At 31.7% G+C, this 16292-nt stretch overlaps 4 protein-coding genes across 7 annotated transcripts; 1 reads left to right on the top strand and 3 right to left on the bottom strand.

Moving 5' to 3' along the window:
• Nucleotides 1-114: 114 nt before the first annotated feature.
• Nucleotides 115-4105, bottom strand: LOC115882181 (EH domain-containing protein 1). 2 transcript variants are annotated; one of them, XM_030900072.1, is made up of 3 exons: nucleotides 2594-4105; nucleotides 1225-1296; nucleotides 115-799 (listed from the first exon to the last, which is right to left on the bottom strand). In XM_030900072.1, exons 1-3 carry the CDS (start codon nucleotides 3987-3989, stop codon nucleotides 600-602), a joined length of 1668 nt encoding a protein of 555 aa, XP_030755932.1. In that variant the 5' UTR covers nucleotides 3990-4105; the 3' UTR covers nucleotides 115-599. The 2 variants fall into 2 exon arrangements, with proteins under 2 accessions (XP_030755932.1, XP_030755933.1); XM_030900073.1 differs by lacking the exon at nucleotides 1225-1296 and having other exon boundaries at nucleotides 416-799; nucleotides 2594-4102.
• A 743-nt stretch (nucleotides 4106-4848) lies between these two features.
• LOC115882182 lies at nucleotides 4849-7201 on the top strand. 3 transcript variants are annotated; one of them, XM_030900075.1, is made up of 7 exons: nucleotides 4915-4935; nucleotides 5006-5437; nucleotides 5492-5658; nucleotides 5749-5863; nucleotides 5943-6092; nucleotides 6151-6263; nucleotides 6314-7201. In XM_030900075.1, the coding sequence occupies exons 2-7, from the start codon at nucleotides 5038-5040 to the stop codon at nucleotides 6536-6538; spliced, it is 1170 nt and encodes a 389-aa protein (XP_030755935.1). In that variant the 5' UTR covers nucleotides 4915-4935; nucleotides 5006-5037; the 3' UTR covers nucleotides 6539-7201. The 3 variants fall into 3 exon arrangements, with proteins under 3 accessions (XP_030755936.1, XP_030755934.1, XP_030755935.1); XM_030900076.1 differs by having other exon boundaries at nucleotides 4849-5437; nucleotides 6151-6259; XM_030900074.1 differs by having other exon boundaries at nucleotides 4860-5437.
• Nucleotides 7195-7861, bottom strand: LOC115882183. Its single transcript, XM_030900078.1, has 2 exons — nucleotides 7750-7861; nucleotides 7195-7697 (listed from the first exon to the last, which is right to left on the bottom strand). Exons 1-2 carry the CDS (start codon nucleotides 7769-7771, stop codon nucleotides 7249-7251), a joined length of 471 nt encoding a protein of 156 aa, XP_030755938.1. The 5' UTR covers nucleotides 7772-7861; the 3' UTR covers nucleotides 7195-7248.
• Nucleotides 7862-8623: 762 nt separating this feature from the next.
• Nucleotides 8624-14242, bottom strand: LOC115882202 (U2 snRNP-associated SURP motif-containing protein). Its single transcript, XM_030900105.1, has 13 exons — nucleotides 14225-14242; nucleotides 14049-14165; nucleotides 13900-13996; nucleotides 13656-13848; nucleotides 13434-13593; nucleotides 13096-13381; nucleotides 12816-13038; nucleotides 12101-12758; nucleotides 11892-12045; nucleotides 11626-11836; nucleotides 11280-11561; nucleotides 11076-11138; nucleotides 8624-9401 (listed from the first exon to the last, which is right to left on the bottom strand). The coding sequence occupies exons 1-13, from the start codon at nucleotides 14240-14242 to the stop codon at nucleotides 9065-9067; spliced, it is 2799 nt and encodes a 932-aa protein (XP_030755965.1). The 3' UTR covers nucleotides 8624-9064.
• Between the last annotated feature and the right edge of the window lie 2050 nt (nucleotides 14243-16292).

The following is a 16292-nucleotide window of genomic DNA, read 5'->3' as shown; positions in this document are numbered from 1 at the left end:
TGCTAACAAATGAATCACAAACATATTCTGAAAACTGATTATATATATATTTTTTATTTTTGCTCTGATAAAGGAGCTTCAAGTATAATTTGCAGGTTGAAATAAAACTCAAGCTTCTTTTATAAAATTTATTAAAACAAACAATGGAAAATGGACATATTTCAACAATTAAAAGTCACTGGAAAATATAGTAAATAAACTGTTTATGGAATTGTATACAATATTAACTATAAAAAATTCCTACAAGTGCCTAAACGATATTTAATATACAAAATTCAGGCGGTGTAGTTTTCATATTAAATAGGAAAATATCATATCTACATTGTTATAGTACAAATATACATAGTACGCCATTGTATCACATTGATTATCAAATATTCCAATTCAATTATTCTTATAAAAACACAAAATATTATTAGTAAAGCTTACCGCTCGTTTTAAGAATAGAAAAAGTACGTTCTATGAACCATTACAACTTGAAAATAGTTCCTCAAAAATATCATTAACTGCTTAGACAGAACAAATCCCATGACATAATAAATAGCACTTTTAGATGAGTTATAATAAATAGGGTGTATCTTATATAAAAATATAATAAATCAACGTTTTGAAGGGGGTACTAAATGAGGGGGTAGTTCCGCCGGTAAATCGTTCCCATCTATCTTTATATTTATTAAATGCATAGCAAGAGCGAACTCTTCATTGTCCAACATGCCGTCTTCATCGACATCTGCCAGTTTCCACACTTTTCTCAACACAGAATTGGGCAACTTGGATTTGACCATTTCAGGCTTGGCAGCTGAAAAAAATTTTTTTTTTAATTAACCAGGCAAATTCTATTTTAGTCAAATCATTAATAAATGCATTAAAAATTATTCCTAATATAATTAATTATATCAAATCCACCAAATGTTTACTGCATTTTATCAATGATAAAACTGAACTGGAAAGCTTTATAATGAACACAGACACATCAAGCCAAAATAAATACCACAACAAGCAAATATTATTAATTACATTAGTCTGCTTCCTTGATATTTTATATTTAGTTCGCCTATACACACTTGATAACTAAAAAACTCTCTAAAACATGTAAGGACGAATTTACAGCAAACATAACAATGTAAGACGTCATTTTCGAATGGTTTTATTTATGAAAAAAAGGGTTGACCGTAAGCACGAAAAAGATTTAACAAATATGAAAAAATCTCTTTTTTAGCTTACATCGTCTTAACGAGAAGAATTTCTTTCGTTTCGTCCAAATGCCAATCAAAGATGGGGCTGAATTCAAAACTTCTAAAAAACAAGGAAGCAGATATTTTCTATTTATTTTTTATTCGGTAAAAAGATCATACATAAAAATAAAATAAAACAAATTAAAAATGTAACCCAAACACTAAATTAATGCTAGAGTTAACAATAATGGTCGAAATAGGCAATTTTGTATGTAGATTATGTAATGATCTTTAAAGGAAATAGAAAATGATTATAAAATTGCCCAATGCAGATGGGACAATTCCTATTTAACTAATTAAAGTATGCAGATCACCATGAATTAGCAACACTGCTGTAAACTTTTTGCAAAAATAATTTTATTTCCAATAATATTAATTAAATATCGTACACTTATCTATAGCTGTATTTGCTCTTTATATTTGCTGTTATAAAGTGTGACATAATTAACAAAATATGATAAGATAATAGGAACTTTGCGTTTAATATTTGTTTTTCACTGAGTAAAGATCGTCTGAAAAATGGTTTATTTACTTGTATTTAATCCCTAGATTAATATATTAATATACTTCTTTCAGAATAAAATATTATGTAATATAATACCGTATGATCGAAAAAAACAGCGTTAGCGATGGCTATGAAATGAAGATCGCTGTCATTTTATATGTAAATTTACATGGGAAATGTCATCGATCGTCATTTCCCAGCAAACTGGACGTCGTTTTTTTTCGATCATACGGTACAACACAAAAAGCATATTACTAGCGAAGTTTTTTAACAGCAATTCTATGTAAAAATAATACCAACTCCAATAGATCTAGTCAATTGGGTCAATCAAACCCATAGAATTTAACATAATTGTTCTAAAGCAGTAAATACTTCAAGGTTCATTAAATTCATAAAAAGAACGCTATTTCTTGTCAGTTGCGTAAAAATCATGCTTTTTTTCGTGGTATCGTCCATTCCGGTGAAATTTTAGAAAGGAAAAAATTCCTTTGGGACAAACAATCAAGTATATTGTCTCTCACTGATCAATTATTCTATTATTATTGGCAGTGAGTAAGTGCAAACTGAACAATTTTAATTAAGCAGAAGTGTGTCAATAAGTCATTAATAAACTGACAGAATAAATAAACTATTTTTAAACCAGTCAAATTATCAGAGAAAAAAATAAAATTACTGTCTGAATTATATAACATCTGTAATAAAACACTTACCTCCGAGTTTATCTCTAAATATTTGCAAAGTTAATTTTAAAATAGATATTTATATTGTGAATATCAAGAAAGGATGTTCTTAACATTTTTGCAATTTATTAAAATATATTATAAAACATAAATTATGGAAATTTTATTCTTACCCATTCCAGTAACTTTTCCATCTACAGGGTTGAGCTGGTAAAATATATCGTCATATCTTGCTTTATCCCTGTTGACAATCCAATCATGTTCCCCAGCACCAGCATCAATGCCTTCACCCTTTTTGTAGCCAAATGGAGTGGCATCTTCCACATTATTAAATGCCCCACCATGTACATTTCCATCTTGATTGGTCTTATTAGTGTCTTCCAGTGGAATCATTGCCATTAGTTTAGATATATCATCAGCCAACATCCTATCTACAATTTCTAATAATTTAGGCTTCAAGGGATTGAATTTGGTGAAGTCCATGTTTACTAAAACTTCCTGCATTTTTTTAATTTCCGGAAAATCTCCAATAGATATTTGATGCTCTCTCTGTAACTTTTCATATAGCACTCCTAAGGTCTTTATAAGTTCTTTTTTCTTGGAATCCTTTCCAAATACAGAAGGCATCTCTTTCCTAAGTTCGGCAATAATATAAGCATGCACCTTTGCCAGTCTTGCTCTTTTAATTAAATCATTAAGTTTTCTCAATGCTGCATTTCTAGGTAATGATTGTAAATCTTTAAACAAATCCTGTTCTTCATCTTCAAAAAGTCTTCTATTTACATCATACCTCAAGGGCTGGTCCCAAAATGACCCTATATATACCCTTGCTACCTCAGGAGTCTGCAAAACTTTTCCTAATGACCACATAAGAGCTCCATAGACTCTCATAAGCTGTTGATGATCCACCATATCAGCTTTATTTAAGACAATTCGAATTTTATCATCATGCCCTCTAAGAGCTTCAATTGAACGACGGAATTCATCCGATATGTCGAGCTTATGTGCATCAAAGAGTAAAATTATCCTATCCACGCGCTCCGCGAACCACTCCAGTACCCCAGTAAAGTCGTATCCCCTGTCTACACGTTGCTTCTCTCCAGAGAGTATTCCTGGAGTATCTACTATCGAAAGATTTTGTAATACTGGCGAACTGACAAGAGAGCATTGCAATCGGTTTAAAAATGAATTACCAAACTTAGAGAGTGGTCTAAACTGTCTTTTCGGATCGACTACAAGGGCGTTTCCAGGAATTATACCTTCTTTATCATCGTACATAACAGCAATAAATCGATCAGTAGTTGGTTCAGGACCAATTCTAATACCAGGAAATTCTCTTTCCAATAAATACTTAATGAAAGTGGTTTTACCTGTAGAGTATTGACCTACAAGTAGGATCATAGGCTTGGCATCAAAATCGGAGTCTTCCAGCTTTGGACTGTGAAAATCGTGGAAATGATAGTGCTCCTCAAGAGGTAGTAGTTTGTGCTTGTATATATTTTTGAGGCCTTCAATAACATTATTGTAAATTTCCTGCTTGTTGTTGTCCCTTGACAACCAGCTGAACATCTTGTTTCGTTAATTTAATACTATTATAAACATACAACTATTTAAAGCACCAAGGTAAAACTGAACTGTTAAAAAAACGGGCGTACTTTTCATTGACTAGAGTACTTTTGACAACTACATTCCAGGGTTGGCACTGACATCGCGATTAACAAAATGTACAAAGTTATTGTACTATATTAGAAAATCCTAAATATCTTTAATTAAAATTCTGATTAAAATTGATTTAAACTAGTATTATTAAGCTAAAAAATGTATACTGTTTAAAAATATCTGTTCTAAAAGAATAAAGTAATTTTAAAAAATATTTGGAAACAGAAGACTGTAAAAATAAGGTACATATTTGAAAACAAGCAAAACTTTCTATAGCTACGTAATTTTTTATGACGTCGACAAACATCTTATGATTAATTCCTCTCTGTGATTCCTCTGATTAATTCATTCTGTAATCATGATATCAGAACACCTTTATAGAAGTTATAAAAGAATGCTTGATATACATTACAAATGATTTAAGCTGTTTTTAGCCAGTTTATGCTGATTATTTCAAGTCTATTCACATTTATCATAAATATTAAGCGCCTTCGCCATTTCTTCAGGTAAAATATCAATGAGACCACCCAAAACATGTAATTGAAAAAAGTTACAAATAAATACAAGAACTTATGTTTCTATAAGAACTACGCAATAGTTGTCCAGTGTATTTATTAAATAATCATATTTTCCAAATATTTTTATTCCCAAAAATAATTTCTATATTTATACAACCCAAAATACAATAATTCGAGGCGACACCTATGTACACATTTTAAAACATATTTAAAATAATTTTCCGGGAATCCAGGAAAATCGATAATACTACACGTAGAATAGAAAATTTTCCAAATTACCTGATGAGAAGGTAAACACAAAAAATCAATTTTTCTCCTACGTCAATTAACCCAAATATGTACGTAAATTTGACATAGAATTTTACTATATTTTTTCTTCTATTTATATTTTATTTTAAAAATGCTCAGTAGTTAATTTAAAACGAAGCAATAATAACACAATGGATAGTCATTCGTTAGAAGAAGTTACGAGTAGGTCGAGCAGGGACAACAGCCTAAATTTAGGAACATCTCAAACAAGCCTAAAGAGTACAAAAAGTCTAGATAAATCGAGTTCAGGAGGCAGTTTAAAAAAGGAAAAATGCACCATACAATTTAAAGATACCCCACAGGAAATCGACAATCCAAAAATACCTACTGATGCATCGCTGAAAGTGCCTCATAAAATAATTGCTAATTGGAGATCAGCTTGTGATAAGACTAAAGACAAGACAAAAGATTTACTGAAAAGGTGGAGGACACTTCCTGAAATTGAAGCAGAAAATGTTGATAAAAACACAAATCATCCAGAGACCAAAAAGGAAGCCCAAAGTGAGAGTGGCTGGAGCGTTCATGTATGGAGTAAGTTATTAAAATTATAAAAGGAAAATCTTTTTATTATATTTTATCCCTTAGCCACATGGGTCGACAGATTCAGTATAGATTCGATTGAAGATCACAAAGAAGAGTCTTATATTCTCACACCTATTCAAAAAAGCAAATTTTCCCATTTCTTTACTTGTCTTTTAGACCACGATCAAGATAATTTAATCAGCGAACAAGATTTTGAAGCACTGATTGAGGTGCGTAATACTAGCCACTAAACTAGCACAATTTATACATACTTAAATATCTTTTTCCATGCTGCTTTGGATTATTCCACTTTTTCATAGAGATTAAGACACTTTGCTGACTGGTCTCAAAATTCAACGGAATACAATATTTTGCGTGAAGTTGAAAGAGGTTTTATATCATCTTTTTTAAAAGACATATCAGATGATAAATTTGGTATGAAACACAACGATTTTATTTTATTCATACATTGCTAATCCCAATTAATTTTGTATTAATTGTATTATTGTCTTAGGATTTGAAGTTAATGATATCATTTACCTTACAAAAGAGGGATGGTTAAGCAAATGGGCAGAACTCATCAAAGGATCAAGAAATGTAATAGATTTCCCGATATGGCTACAGTTTTTTATTAAAGTTCTTTTTCAAGTTATAAACAGAGGAGGTTTAACTAGAATTATCATATAATAATTAGTAAATATATAAAATAATTTTCTTAACAGGTACGGGAACTATTACAAAAGAAGAATTGAGTAATTTTTACTCCTCAGTTTTGTGCCTGGATGCTGCAAAAGTCAAAGATATTCTTGACCTTGCATATCAAGCCATGACGTCAGTAAGTAATAATAAGTTTTGTATACAATTTTTAAATTCCGTTTATTTAAGAATGGCGACCACCCCCTTCATTATCGATCATTCCGGCTGTGTTTCTCCAATTATCTTTTAGGGAGATATCCAAATGGCTCAGGGCACCATATTCTGGGTGCCCCACCTACAGAAACATCGTCTGCTATGTTTCCTGTCGACTACTCAGCTTTAAACACACAACCTGAAGACTTAGAGCAATATACCCCCGACCAAAAATCCAACAGAAGAAGCGTTGTTGTTTGAAATGAAAGGCTGAGTTTAGGGTCCCATTATGTATAACAATGAGCAAATAGAATCAGATATATATTATAGAGTGATTAATATTACGAAACAGGAATAATGCTTTTACACGTTTTAATTACAATCATAATCAACGTAACGTCAATTAAGTTCGGAAAAAAGAAACTAGCCATATAGAATATTAGAAAATGTACATACACAATGAAAAAAATAGAGGTTCTTAAAATGTTAATGGATGTTATACACAATTAGGCTTTTTTCCTTTACAACAAGTGCACCTTCTTAAAATAAATTCTAAATACTATGTGATATTAGAGAGCCTATGCATAAATAAAACGATTATTTCTTAGAAAATGTATGTATATGTGCAACTTTTGATTCTCAGCAATAATTAATGCAATCTGATTAAATAGTTTATTTTCTTAATTATTACTTTTAAAGCTACTTTTTAGCTTTAACTTTGTTGGATATGTATTTACAAAAATAACTTATTTCTTTACATGCAAAAGGGAATTGTTACAAATATAATAGCTTATAATATAATATGGTTGTAATATAAGAATTTTTTTATTGAAATTGTTAAATCTGCCTCTACCTTTGGTATGGCCATAAGCAAAAAGCACATTTTGTAGTCATTTATCTTAGCAATAAAAAACAAATTGTAAAGTATAGTTTTATTTATTAAAAAATAGTGCATAATTTTCCTTAACAAGTCAGTTTAACTCACTAACATATTTTACAGAAGATATATATGTTTTAATTGTAGAAGAGTCCGCACTCATACTAAGCTTAAAAACTAATTCATTTAACTTCTCACTATTTCTTTCTAATATACGACTAGAGATATCTGCTAAAAGATTTTGTATTGGTTCCGAGAATTTCCCCGTTTGCCATGCAGAAAGCATTTGCAAAATATCTTCTTTAATTTTTTCATTGCCAACACTTTCCAATATTTTGAGGTAATTTTTACTTGCACTGATATATAAGCTTTCTATACAAGAATTGCTATTAGGAAGGGAAGGAGGCAAATTAGGAACTATCGGGGCAGATCCCCGAGCTTCTTGAGGGAAGGCCACCCTTTTGTTAGATATCCTAGATTTCGGCGGAGGGTTTTGGGGACTATAATTCAGCACAGGGGGATCATTCCAACCCGGAGTATAATCTATAATATTAAAGATACTAAAGAATGAACCTTGTTAGTCTTTTTCTTTTACCTTTTTTAGGTGGTTCTCCCATTATATTTAAACTTTCGTTAATAAAAATATAAACAAACGCCACATAACCAAAGTTTTTACATGACAGTGACAGCTGACAGCCAGTGACAGCAAAGATAAAAACATGGAGAAATAAGAGAATAGAGAGGTCCTTACGAAGGCTAAAAGGCCCTCCATAGAGGTGGTACAGCTGTAGCAAAAATTGAGCAAAAACGAGACTCCATATTGATTGACAGAAACGTATTCTCTCATTTGTGCATTTTTCTCAAATTTTAACATTTTTTATCAATAATTTGAGTGTTTTCAATTAAAAAAAATAAAATAATATAATTTAAAAACCACGGTGTCGTCTGCTGCACGCAGTTGTAGCAGGAGCATTTCACAGAAAACATATACAATGGACAGATCCGTAACACAGCTACTACAAAATTATCGAAAAAAAAATAAAAATTAGGTTACGAAAAATAAAAATTAGGTTTACTACAGACTACAGCATAAAGAACATACGTTTAATGGATTAATAAGTTTTACACATAGAGAAAGTAATAAAAAGACTTTTTACTAACTTTACCCTTATTTACCTAATCCGGTCGTGTTCAACTAGTACACATTTCCCCGCGTACTGCTCTTGTAATTTTTTTTATCCTTTTTTATTCTACAGATGCGTATAGTAATGTCTCGATATACAAGTGTGTCACCTTTTTTATTCTTCCGTGATCTAATAATATTGATGTATATCTGGTCGAATAACTTGTTAAGTAAAAAAATTTAAAATCATTTTATTGCAAGCTGTATCTGGAGTTGGCTGACATCTGTAGCTGACTTTAGCCGAACTTTAGCGGTTTAACATTGTGAATTAAAAAAAACAAAACAATTTCGCCTAGACATTCTTTTATTAACAAAAGACAATCATTTCTGAAAGAACATATAAGATTACAACTTAGTTTTAAGTATTTATATACACATAGTAAAGCCTTTATACAAAAGTAAACTGAATTGGTATATACAAAATAAGTATATAATAAAAAATCAGCAAAAAGGTCGAATAAATTTAGATAAAAGGTGGCTGGATTGTCTGATAGCAGCAATCAAAAAATAGAAGAGAAAATAAAATAAAATTACAATATAAAGTATCTAACCATATTCGTCCCTATTCTTTCGACACTTGTATATCAGTTATTTATTTACATGTGACCTCTAAAAACTTGTACTTGAATCAGAACTGGGTACCCTAATAGTGTTAGTCAGATTCTGAACTTGCCAGTATGCCATGCGAATCTGGGATACCCACAACTACCCCAGGGTATTCTAACCGCTAATATTTATGTTTGTGTCTGTGCTTTCTCGAATTGGAACTGGTAGAGTCAGGCGAATAGTACCGAGTTCTGGAATTACTCCTGCTTCTTCTTTTGGGCGATGCGGACGCTTTCCTACTATGCTTAGACGATCTAATGGGCGATGGGGAATACCTACTGTGTCGGCTAGTACTGTGGGGAGGGGAATATTTACTGGTGGAACTGATTGGGGAGTTGGAGTCTTTACGTTTGCGTGAGGATCGAGAGGAAGGGGGGGAATGGCGTCGCGAAACCCGCGGCGTCGGTGGACTGGCCTGCCTCGAGCTGCGCTTCCTTGTAGGGGTCCTGCTTTTTGACCTAGTAGTTTTGGGCAGAAAACAATAAAAACACCTTTTTCTTTCATGTAGGTCATACAAATAATACTCTAAATATTCTAAGATTCGTTTTTATATAATACACCTAGCCACCGTAGTTATATTATAACAAAAAAAAGTAATGGTACAAATATACCATAGGTTGAAATAAACTTTACAGGTTTGTGTTGGAATATCATGTACTTAAATGTCTATTTTAAACAGGGCGATCCATAAAAGCTTTAAATCAGGTTTTTGATTCGAGATTTTTTTTTTTGGTAATGATACTCATATTTAATTTTTTTTTAACATATTTACTAAATGTGGTAGATTTGCGTCCTTATGTTATACAGGGCGGTCCGAACTGTATTCCGGAAACTTCGGCAGCATATTGTGCAGATAAAAATAAGTAAAGAAGCTCGTATAAATGTATGTCCTAAAATGCTTAGTTTCGGAGATACCGGGTGTAGAAGTTTCATTTTTATTTCGCGATTTTTTCCAAATAACTTATGAAGTAACGTCAATATTTGGATGAAAATTGGTGTCTGGGAATTTTTTTGAAATGAAAAATTTAATTTGATGTCAATATGACTTCTACTTGTAGAGGGCGTCACCTACATATCCATATCTTTTAACCATATACATATTAGTTATATGTATATGCTTTTAACTGGTTTGAAGAGTAATAACTTTTTGTCCGTAACTTTTTTACTTATTTTTATCTGCAAAATATGCTAGCGAAGTTTCCGGAATACAGTTCGGGCCAGCCTGTATAACATACAGGGACCACCCTGTATGTGAATTCGCAGGTTTAGGTGTATTTTCATCTTTATTAAAGCTGCAATACAAAGAAAGAACCCTACTTAAATTATTGTGGTTCAGAATTTTTATTTCTAATATATATAAATTATATTATATAAAAAAAAAACATTGTGCCAACATGTTTTGCCATCACTATTTTAATGCTAGGCTAGGTAAACGAATCGTAAGTATTTAAGTAATAAATTATATTATTAAAAAACTACATAACCCCTTTGGTCGTGCGGTGCAAAATATTGAAAGAAATTTTTTAGTCAAGTATTGATGTGGCTAGCTTGATAGGCTATGATGTGGCAAAAACCAGAGATCCGGTTGTGGCTTATAACCGATTGTAGCCGGTGGTAATCAAAATATTGGCTACATTTTTTAAAGTGTAAAGTTAAATATCTCAGCTATTTTTAATTTATTTTAAAAATGGGTAAATAGAAAAGATGTTTCTTTTGATCAGATCTACCGCCCCTTAAAATACTTGCACTTATTGCAGAGACACCCTGTAAATTTTTAAATGGAATGGTCGAATCGTGCTGTATATTCACAAAGTACCTGTAAAATCTCAAACCAGAAACCGGATATTGAGATTTTTGGAAGGTTGGGTAGACTGAAAATTGATGTAATGAAAGATAAAAAAATTCTTATCATGAAAAAACTTTGAAATAAAATATGAATATTTAAACCATTTTATATAAATTTAATTTGGAATAAATCAGTAAATGTTATTCCAAAACAATTTATCCATTAAAAAGCTAAGAAAAGAAAAATACATTTTTTTAATAGAAGGGAGTGGAAGTAATTATCTCTATTTCCTTTTAAGGTAAACTATCAATGTATGTAAAAATTATACTTAAATCTAAAGGGTTACCTGTGTCTTGACGTCGAACCACTTGACGAACTGCGAGCATGTTTTTTACTTTTTCTAGAGGTACTATAAAAATCAGTAAATCATGAGCTTAGCAAACACCAAAACAAAAAAAATAAAAAATATAAAGAATGTTTTTTTTTTATAAACAGTACGTTTTCAGAAAGTACCAAAGAAAAATACCATGGCAATTTATGTTGTACTTACTGTTCCTTGTAATATTCTTCATCAGATATCTCCTCCAGTCGACGTTCGCTTTTGTCATAGTCTCTTTTGTGTTTCTCTGCTTTGGGAGTCTTCTCACCTTTTGATTCTTTTTTCGATTCTTTCTCCGACTTCTTCAGCAATTTTCGACGGTAATGCTCGACCTGTTGAGTCACAGTCCAACCACTTTTTAGCGCTCTTTCACCAGATTCTAATTCGTCCTGATATTGAACAGCTTTTACTTCAATCTCCCTTAGTTTTAAACGTTTCTCCTCTGTCATATTTCTGGAATAAAAATATATAATTGATTATATATGAGGTACCTAAAAATGTCTCGATAAAACCTCACCGTGTATCACTGTAATCTACTGAAGAATCCTCATTATTTAGGTTGCTACTACCATCCTGGCTTAACTCCTGTGTATTTTCTAACAAATCCCATTTGCTGGTAGTCATTGCTTGGGCTTCTATCTGATCAGGATCAACGGTTTCCCATTTGGACTTGATGAAACCTACACTGGAAAGTGATTTGTTGGCGTCATCATCCTTAATCTCTTCTCCTAAAAATACGTATAAATTTGAAAAAAGATACAATGGAAAATATGTAATATCAACCATCAATGTCTTCATCAACTTCAGATGAACTGTTATACTGCATCATGGCTGTTTTTAGCAAAGCTGCACCATCCAACAAAGCGCCTTCCTCATCTGAATTCTTATCCAGGGGATTTCCATCAATGTCCTCCTCTTTTTCGGGAGATTTTGTTCCCTAAAAAATATTTGAAACTTATAAAAAACTTTAAGGATCTTACTCCAATACTTACATCTTCTAAACCCAAGAATATATTGTGTAGCTTGCTCATAAAATCAGAAGTATAAATTCCTGTATCTTCCCAAGATTTCAGCACTCTTAAAACTCTAACTTTAAAGCCTTCAGCTTGAAGCCGGCTTTCAAGGCTATCAAATGTTTTCTTAATTTCTTTAATGACATCTACTAGCTTGGCTTGTAAGGATTTCCGGTAATTTGAGGCCTTATTTACTTTCACACCACAATTGTTTAAAATATCTGACACTAAATACAGTCTGGCTATCTTCTTAGTTATTAATGTTGACTCATTTGACAGTGACTCAGTAATGCAATCACTTATTTCATCCGCCGCTTCTGCATGATCGATACAGTAAACCATAACTTCAGCTATTTTTTTCTTCTCAGGAGTTAAGTTTCTAAGAAGGTCTTCTAATCGATCTCTTTGCGATTTAGATAGGGCTCCTTTAGATGTGTCTTTAATATCATCATCAATCACAAGATCATCAGGCATCCCTGCAGTGTAGGAAGTCATTACAGGAGGTTTCCACACAGATCCATCTCTAAACATTCTAAATTCTTTTGTTTTCCACTCTTTCTGTGAATCACCATTTAAAATTGAATATACCTTCCACCTATAGTATATATGTGCAGGACTTTGATTCTCAAACAAAAACCTAAGACAAAATATAATTTATACAATAAACTGAACAAATTAAAATATACATGTTTACCTAAACTGTGGATTATGTAACTCTCTATTCATAATCATAGCCTCAAACATTGGCCCTTCCCTTACAACAAATTCAACCATTCTATGAATCAAAACAAGGAGAGTTTTATCACTAGGTATAACAACTTTTATGGTAGCTCTTCTTAATATCAACTCTAATTCTTCATCAGACTTTGGAAGGACGTCCCTATCTTCTATTGCAGGTTGAGCATTGAATGGAAGACCTATTAAAAATCAGGCCTAAGCTGCATGTATGCTAAGGAATAGAACAGTCTCTTTACCTGAAGGTGGGGGAGGCTGGCTAACATCCATTAAAATAGGAGGGATATAGATTGGATGAGGTGGTATTACTACAGCCTTGCCCCAGCCCATTTTCATTTCATATCCAACAACACCTTTGCCATTTAAATTTCTTAAAGCACGTTCCCCATCCTTCCTGGACATGTAAGCGACAAAACCACAGTTTCTTCCTCGAGCTTTTTCCTCATCAGATCTAGGCCACATTATCTTGATGCTGGCCAGTGGTCCATATCTGCCAAAAATTTCCATTAACTGGGGCTCTGTTATCTGTAAAATATAACGTTAAAAAAATAAGTTGCTGCCATGTTTTGTTCAATACCTTAGGGTTAAGATTTCCTAAATACAAATTAGTAGTATTTGGGTCACCATTATCAAAGGATCCTATATCACCACATCTCATAAATAAGTCTAATTCTGATTCTATTGGAGTCTTAACATGAGTTTTAAATTTATGCCTTTCTTCTCTCTCCTCTTGTATTCTGATGAAAAAAATATATAAATATTAAACTAACTTTATTTATTAACTTAAAAAATCACTTACTGTTTCAGCTCTTCCATAAAGGTTTCTAAATTACTTTTAACAGGTTTCTTTTTTCCCAATCTATCTGGCTTTTTATCATTACCAAGCAATTTTGCATAAGCTTGTGCCTTTTCAGCAGAAGATACATTTTCATCTTTAGGCTGTATCCTTGATGTAGGTTTATACAGCTTCCCTTTGTCTTTAGTATCTTCCTCTAGAAAGTATCGTTTAGAAAATTATAACACATATGACATACATAACATACTTCTTGCTCCAGCATCATAAGTTCCTGCTTTTACCCACACTTTGCTGCTTCCATTAATAGGAGCCTCCTGAAAAGTTTCTACAAACTCTTGAAACACCTAAAAACAATTTTAGTTGATCAAGAAATGAAATACAAACAGAACCACATACGTGTGCTGCAGCTTTTTCTTCCTCTCTTTTACGCTGCTCTTCAAGTTCTCGTTTCGAAAGGCTTCTTTTTCCCATAGTGCCTATTGTAAAGGCTTTAAGTTTCTGTTCAGGTATATTCTGTTTACAAAGGTGATTAGTAGATTGATTCAATATAATGCCGACAATGTGGTGCTTACCTTTATTTTTTCGGACATTTTGAGGAAATTATCATTACTAAACAACTCAAATTAAAAGAAAGAGTTGTTAAATTACACCACAGTTTAATAATCCGTTTTTCTGCGAACATAAAATCTTATAACAAAACTATTATAAATATGTGGTTTAGGCGTAATGGACATTTTTATTAAAATATTAAAAAAAAACTGTCTAGTGTACTTTCAGGGTACTATTTTCGACATCTGTCCTGTCATCTGTCATAAGTCATAATTGTCATAAGTGGCATTACAGTACTTACAGATCTCTTTTTTATTTTTTGACTGAAATCGTGATAATTTGTTTAAAATTTTATTAACCCCGTTTAATTAAAAATTAAGAGGACAATTAATATTTATATAAAAAAACACAGAGAAATTTAAATATTTGTTGAATTTTTTTTTGTATGTTATACCAACCACTGATAGATGGCAATAAGAAACATTTTTAAATCTGTATACTAGCATTATACTAGTTGCCTATTCAATATATATTTCAAACAAATACATTCAAAAAAAATTTATTTAAACGTATTTGATTTCAAATAAATTTGAACTTTTTGGAACCAAACCTTTGACCAAACTAAAAGTTAAAGAAATAAAGAACTATTATTAATAAATCATAGGATTATCTACCCATTTGTTTTTAAAATTGCAAGTTATATAGATGGCGCTAAAATGCAACCTTTTTGCGAAGGAGTTTCAACCGCGATGTTCAATTATTTTTTTCATAACCGCCATCTTCTTTTGACGGCGTCGTTTTTTTGTTGCTAATAATTTTTGCAATTAATTTATATTATAATACTAGTCCTTCCTGAGTTTTACTCTTTCGCGAGTCGGATCTTTTGTTTCGGGAGTGGCGAATTCGCATTGGGGGTGTAAGACAACGTTTTTCAGTTATATCGCAGCAATTTATTGCTGCTTTATAGCATAGGGAAGTAAAGCCTGAGTTCCGTATCTACTTTGGAATATTCTCTTCGTAGGGGCGGAATCAGCTTCCAATGCGACCGTGCGTCGACCGTTCGATTTTAAAATAATATTTGGACAGAACCTGGACGTCCATACGCGAGTTTCCGATTCCTATAATTTTAATCTAATCAGAACTATCACATCGCATCTCGTACCAAAAATATACCAGACGTTTAGTGTAACCCTTGTTTATATATATACAAGGGTGTAACGATTAAGAATTGTAAGTTAAGTTGCATAGGTAATTATATTTCATCTCCTGCCTACTCTCCCTAGAAAATTTGGGCTATTATTTCAAGGTTGTTGAAATTCTTCATACCGACATCTACCTATGTTGTACATTGTACAATCTGTGTGTACAATGTTCATGAAGAATTTCAAACAGTCTCAAACAAATATATCATTAAAAAGTTCAATGAAATAATTCTTGGTATAAGAAAGGATGTAGAGGTTTTAGAAGAATTACATGGTACAGGTACAATGGAGTTGAATATTTAGTACATATATCCTAAACTTTATAGTATTTAAGAGGTATATAATATAATCTATCAGGTTAGTTATAACTGTAAGTTGGCGTTTTAACATTGAGGATTTAGGTATACCAAGTTTCGGAGTAATAATAATGAAGAAATCTTGTATATCCTGAAGTTATTCCAAAAAGATTAAACAAGATTCGTACATATCGATGTGATATCGATAAGTGAAACTAAGTAAAGGTGTTTCGTTTGAAGAGTTTCTCAGTATAGGTGTATTAGTATTAGCTTTATGTTTTAATTATGTTCTTGCCTGGTGTTAATATGAGAGTTGAACTTTCTTGACATGAATTATAAAATTTCACTTGACTTGACCACCTTATTCGATTATTAAGTTTATTGCATTAAAACTATAACAAATTTAATTGATTCAAGTTTTATTATAAAAAAACAGTCCAAATATTTTTTGTTCAGTGAGAAAGGAACACAACAAACTGCTGTACCAAAACGTATAGCAGAATAATACTGATTTCATTATAAAAACCTAAATGTATAAATAAATACCTATAGTCTATGTCAGATCAGGCAACTTAAAATTAATAAATAAATAA

Source organism: Sitophilus oryzae, unplaced genomic scaffold (genome assembly GCF_002938485.1).
Source record: "Sitophilus oryzae breed Bouriz unplaced genomic scaffold, Soryzae_2.0 scaffold_177_pilon_pilon, whole genome shotgun sequence".
Lineage (NCBI taxonomy): Eukaryota > Metazoa > Arthropoda > Insecta > Coleoptera > Curculionidae > Sitophilus > Sitophilus oryzae.
Note: the sequence above shows the minus strand (reverse complement) of the source record. Positions and strands in the feature narration are given on the sequence as shown.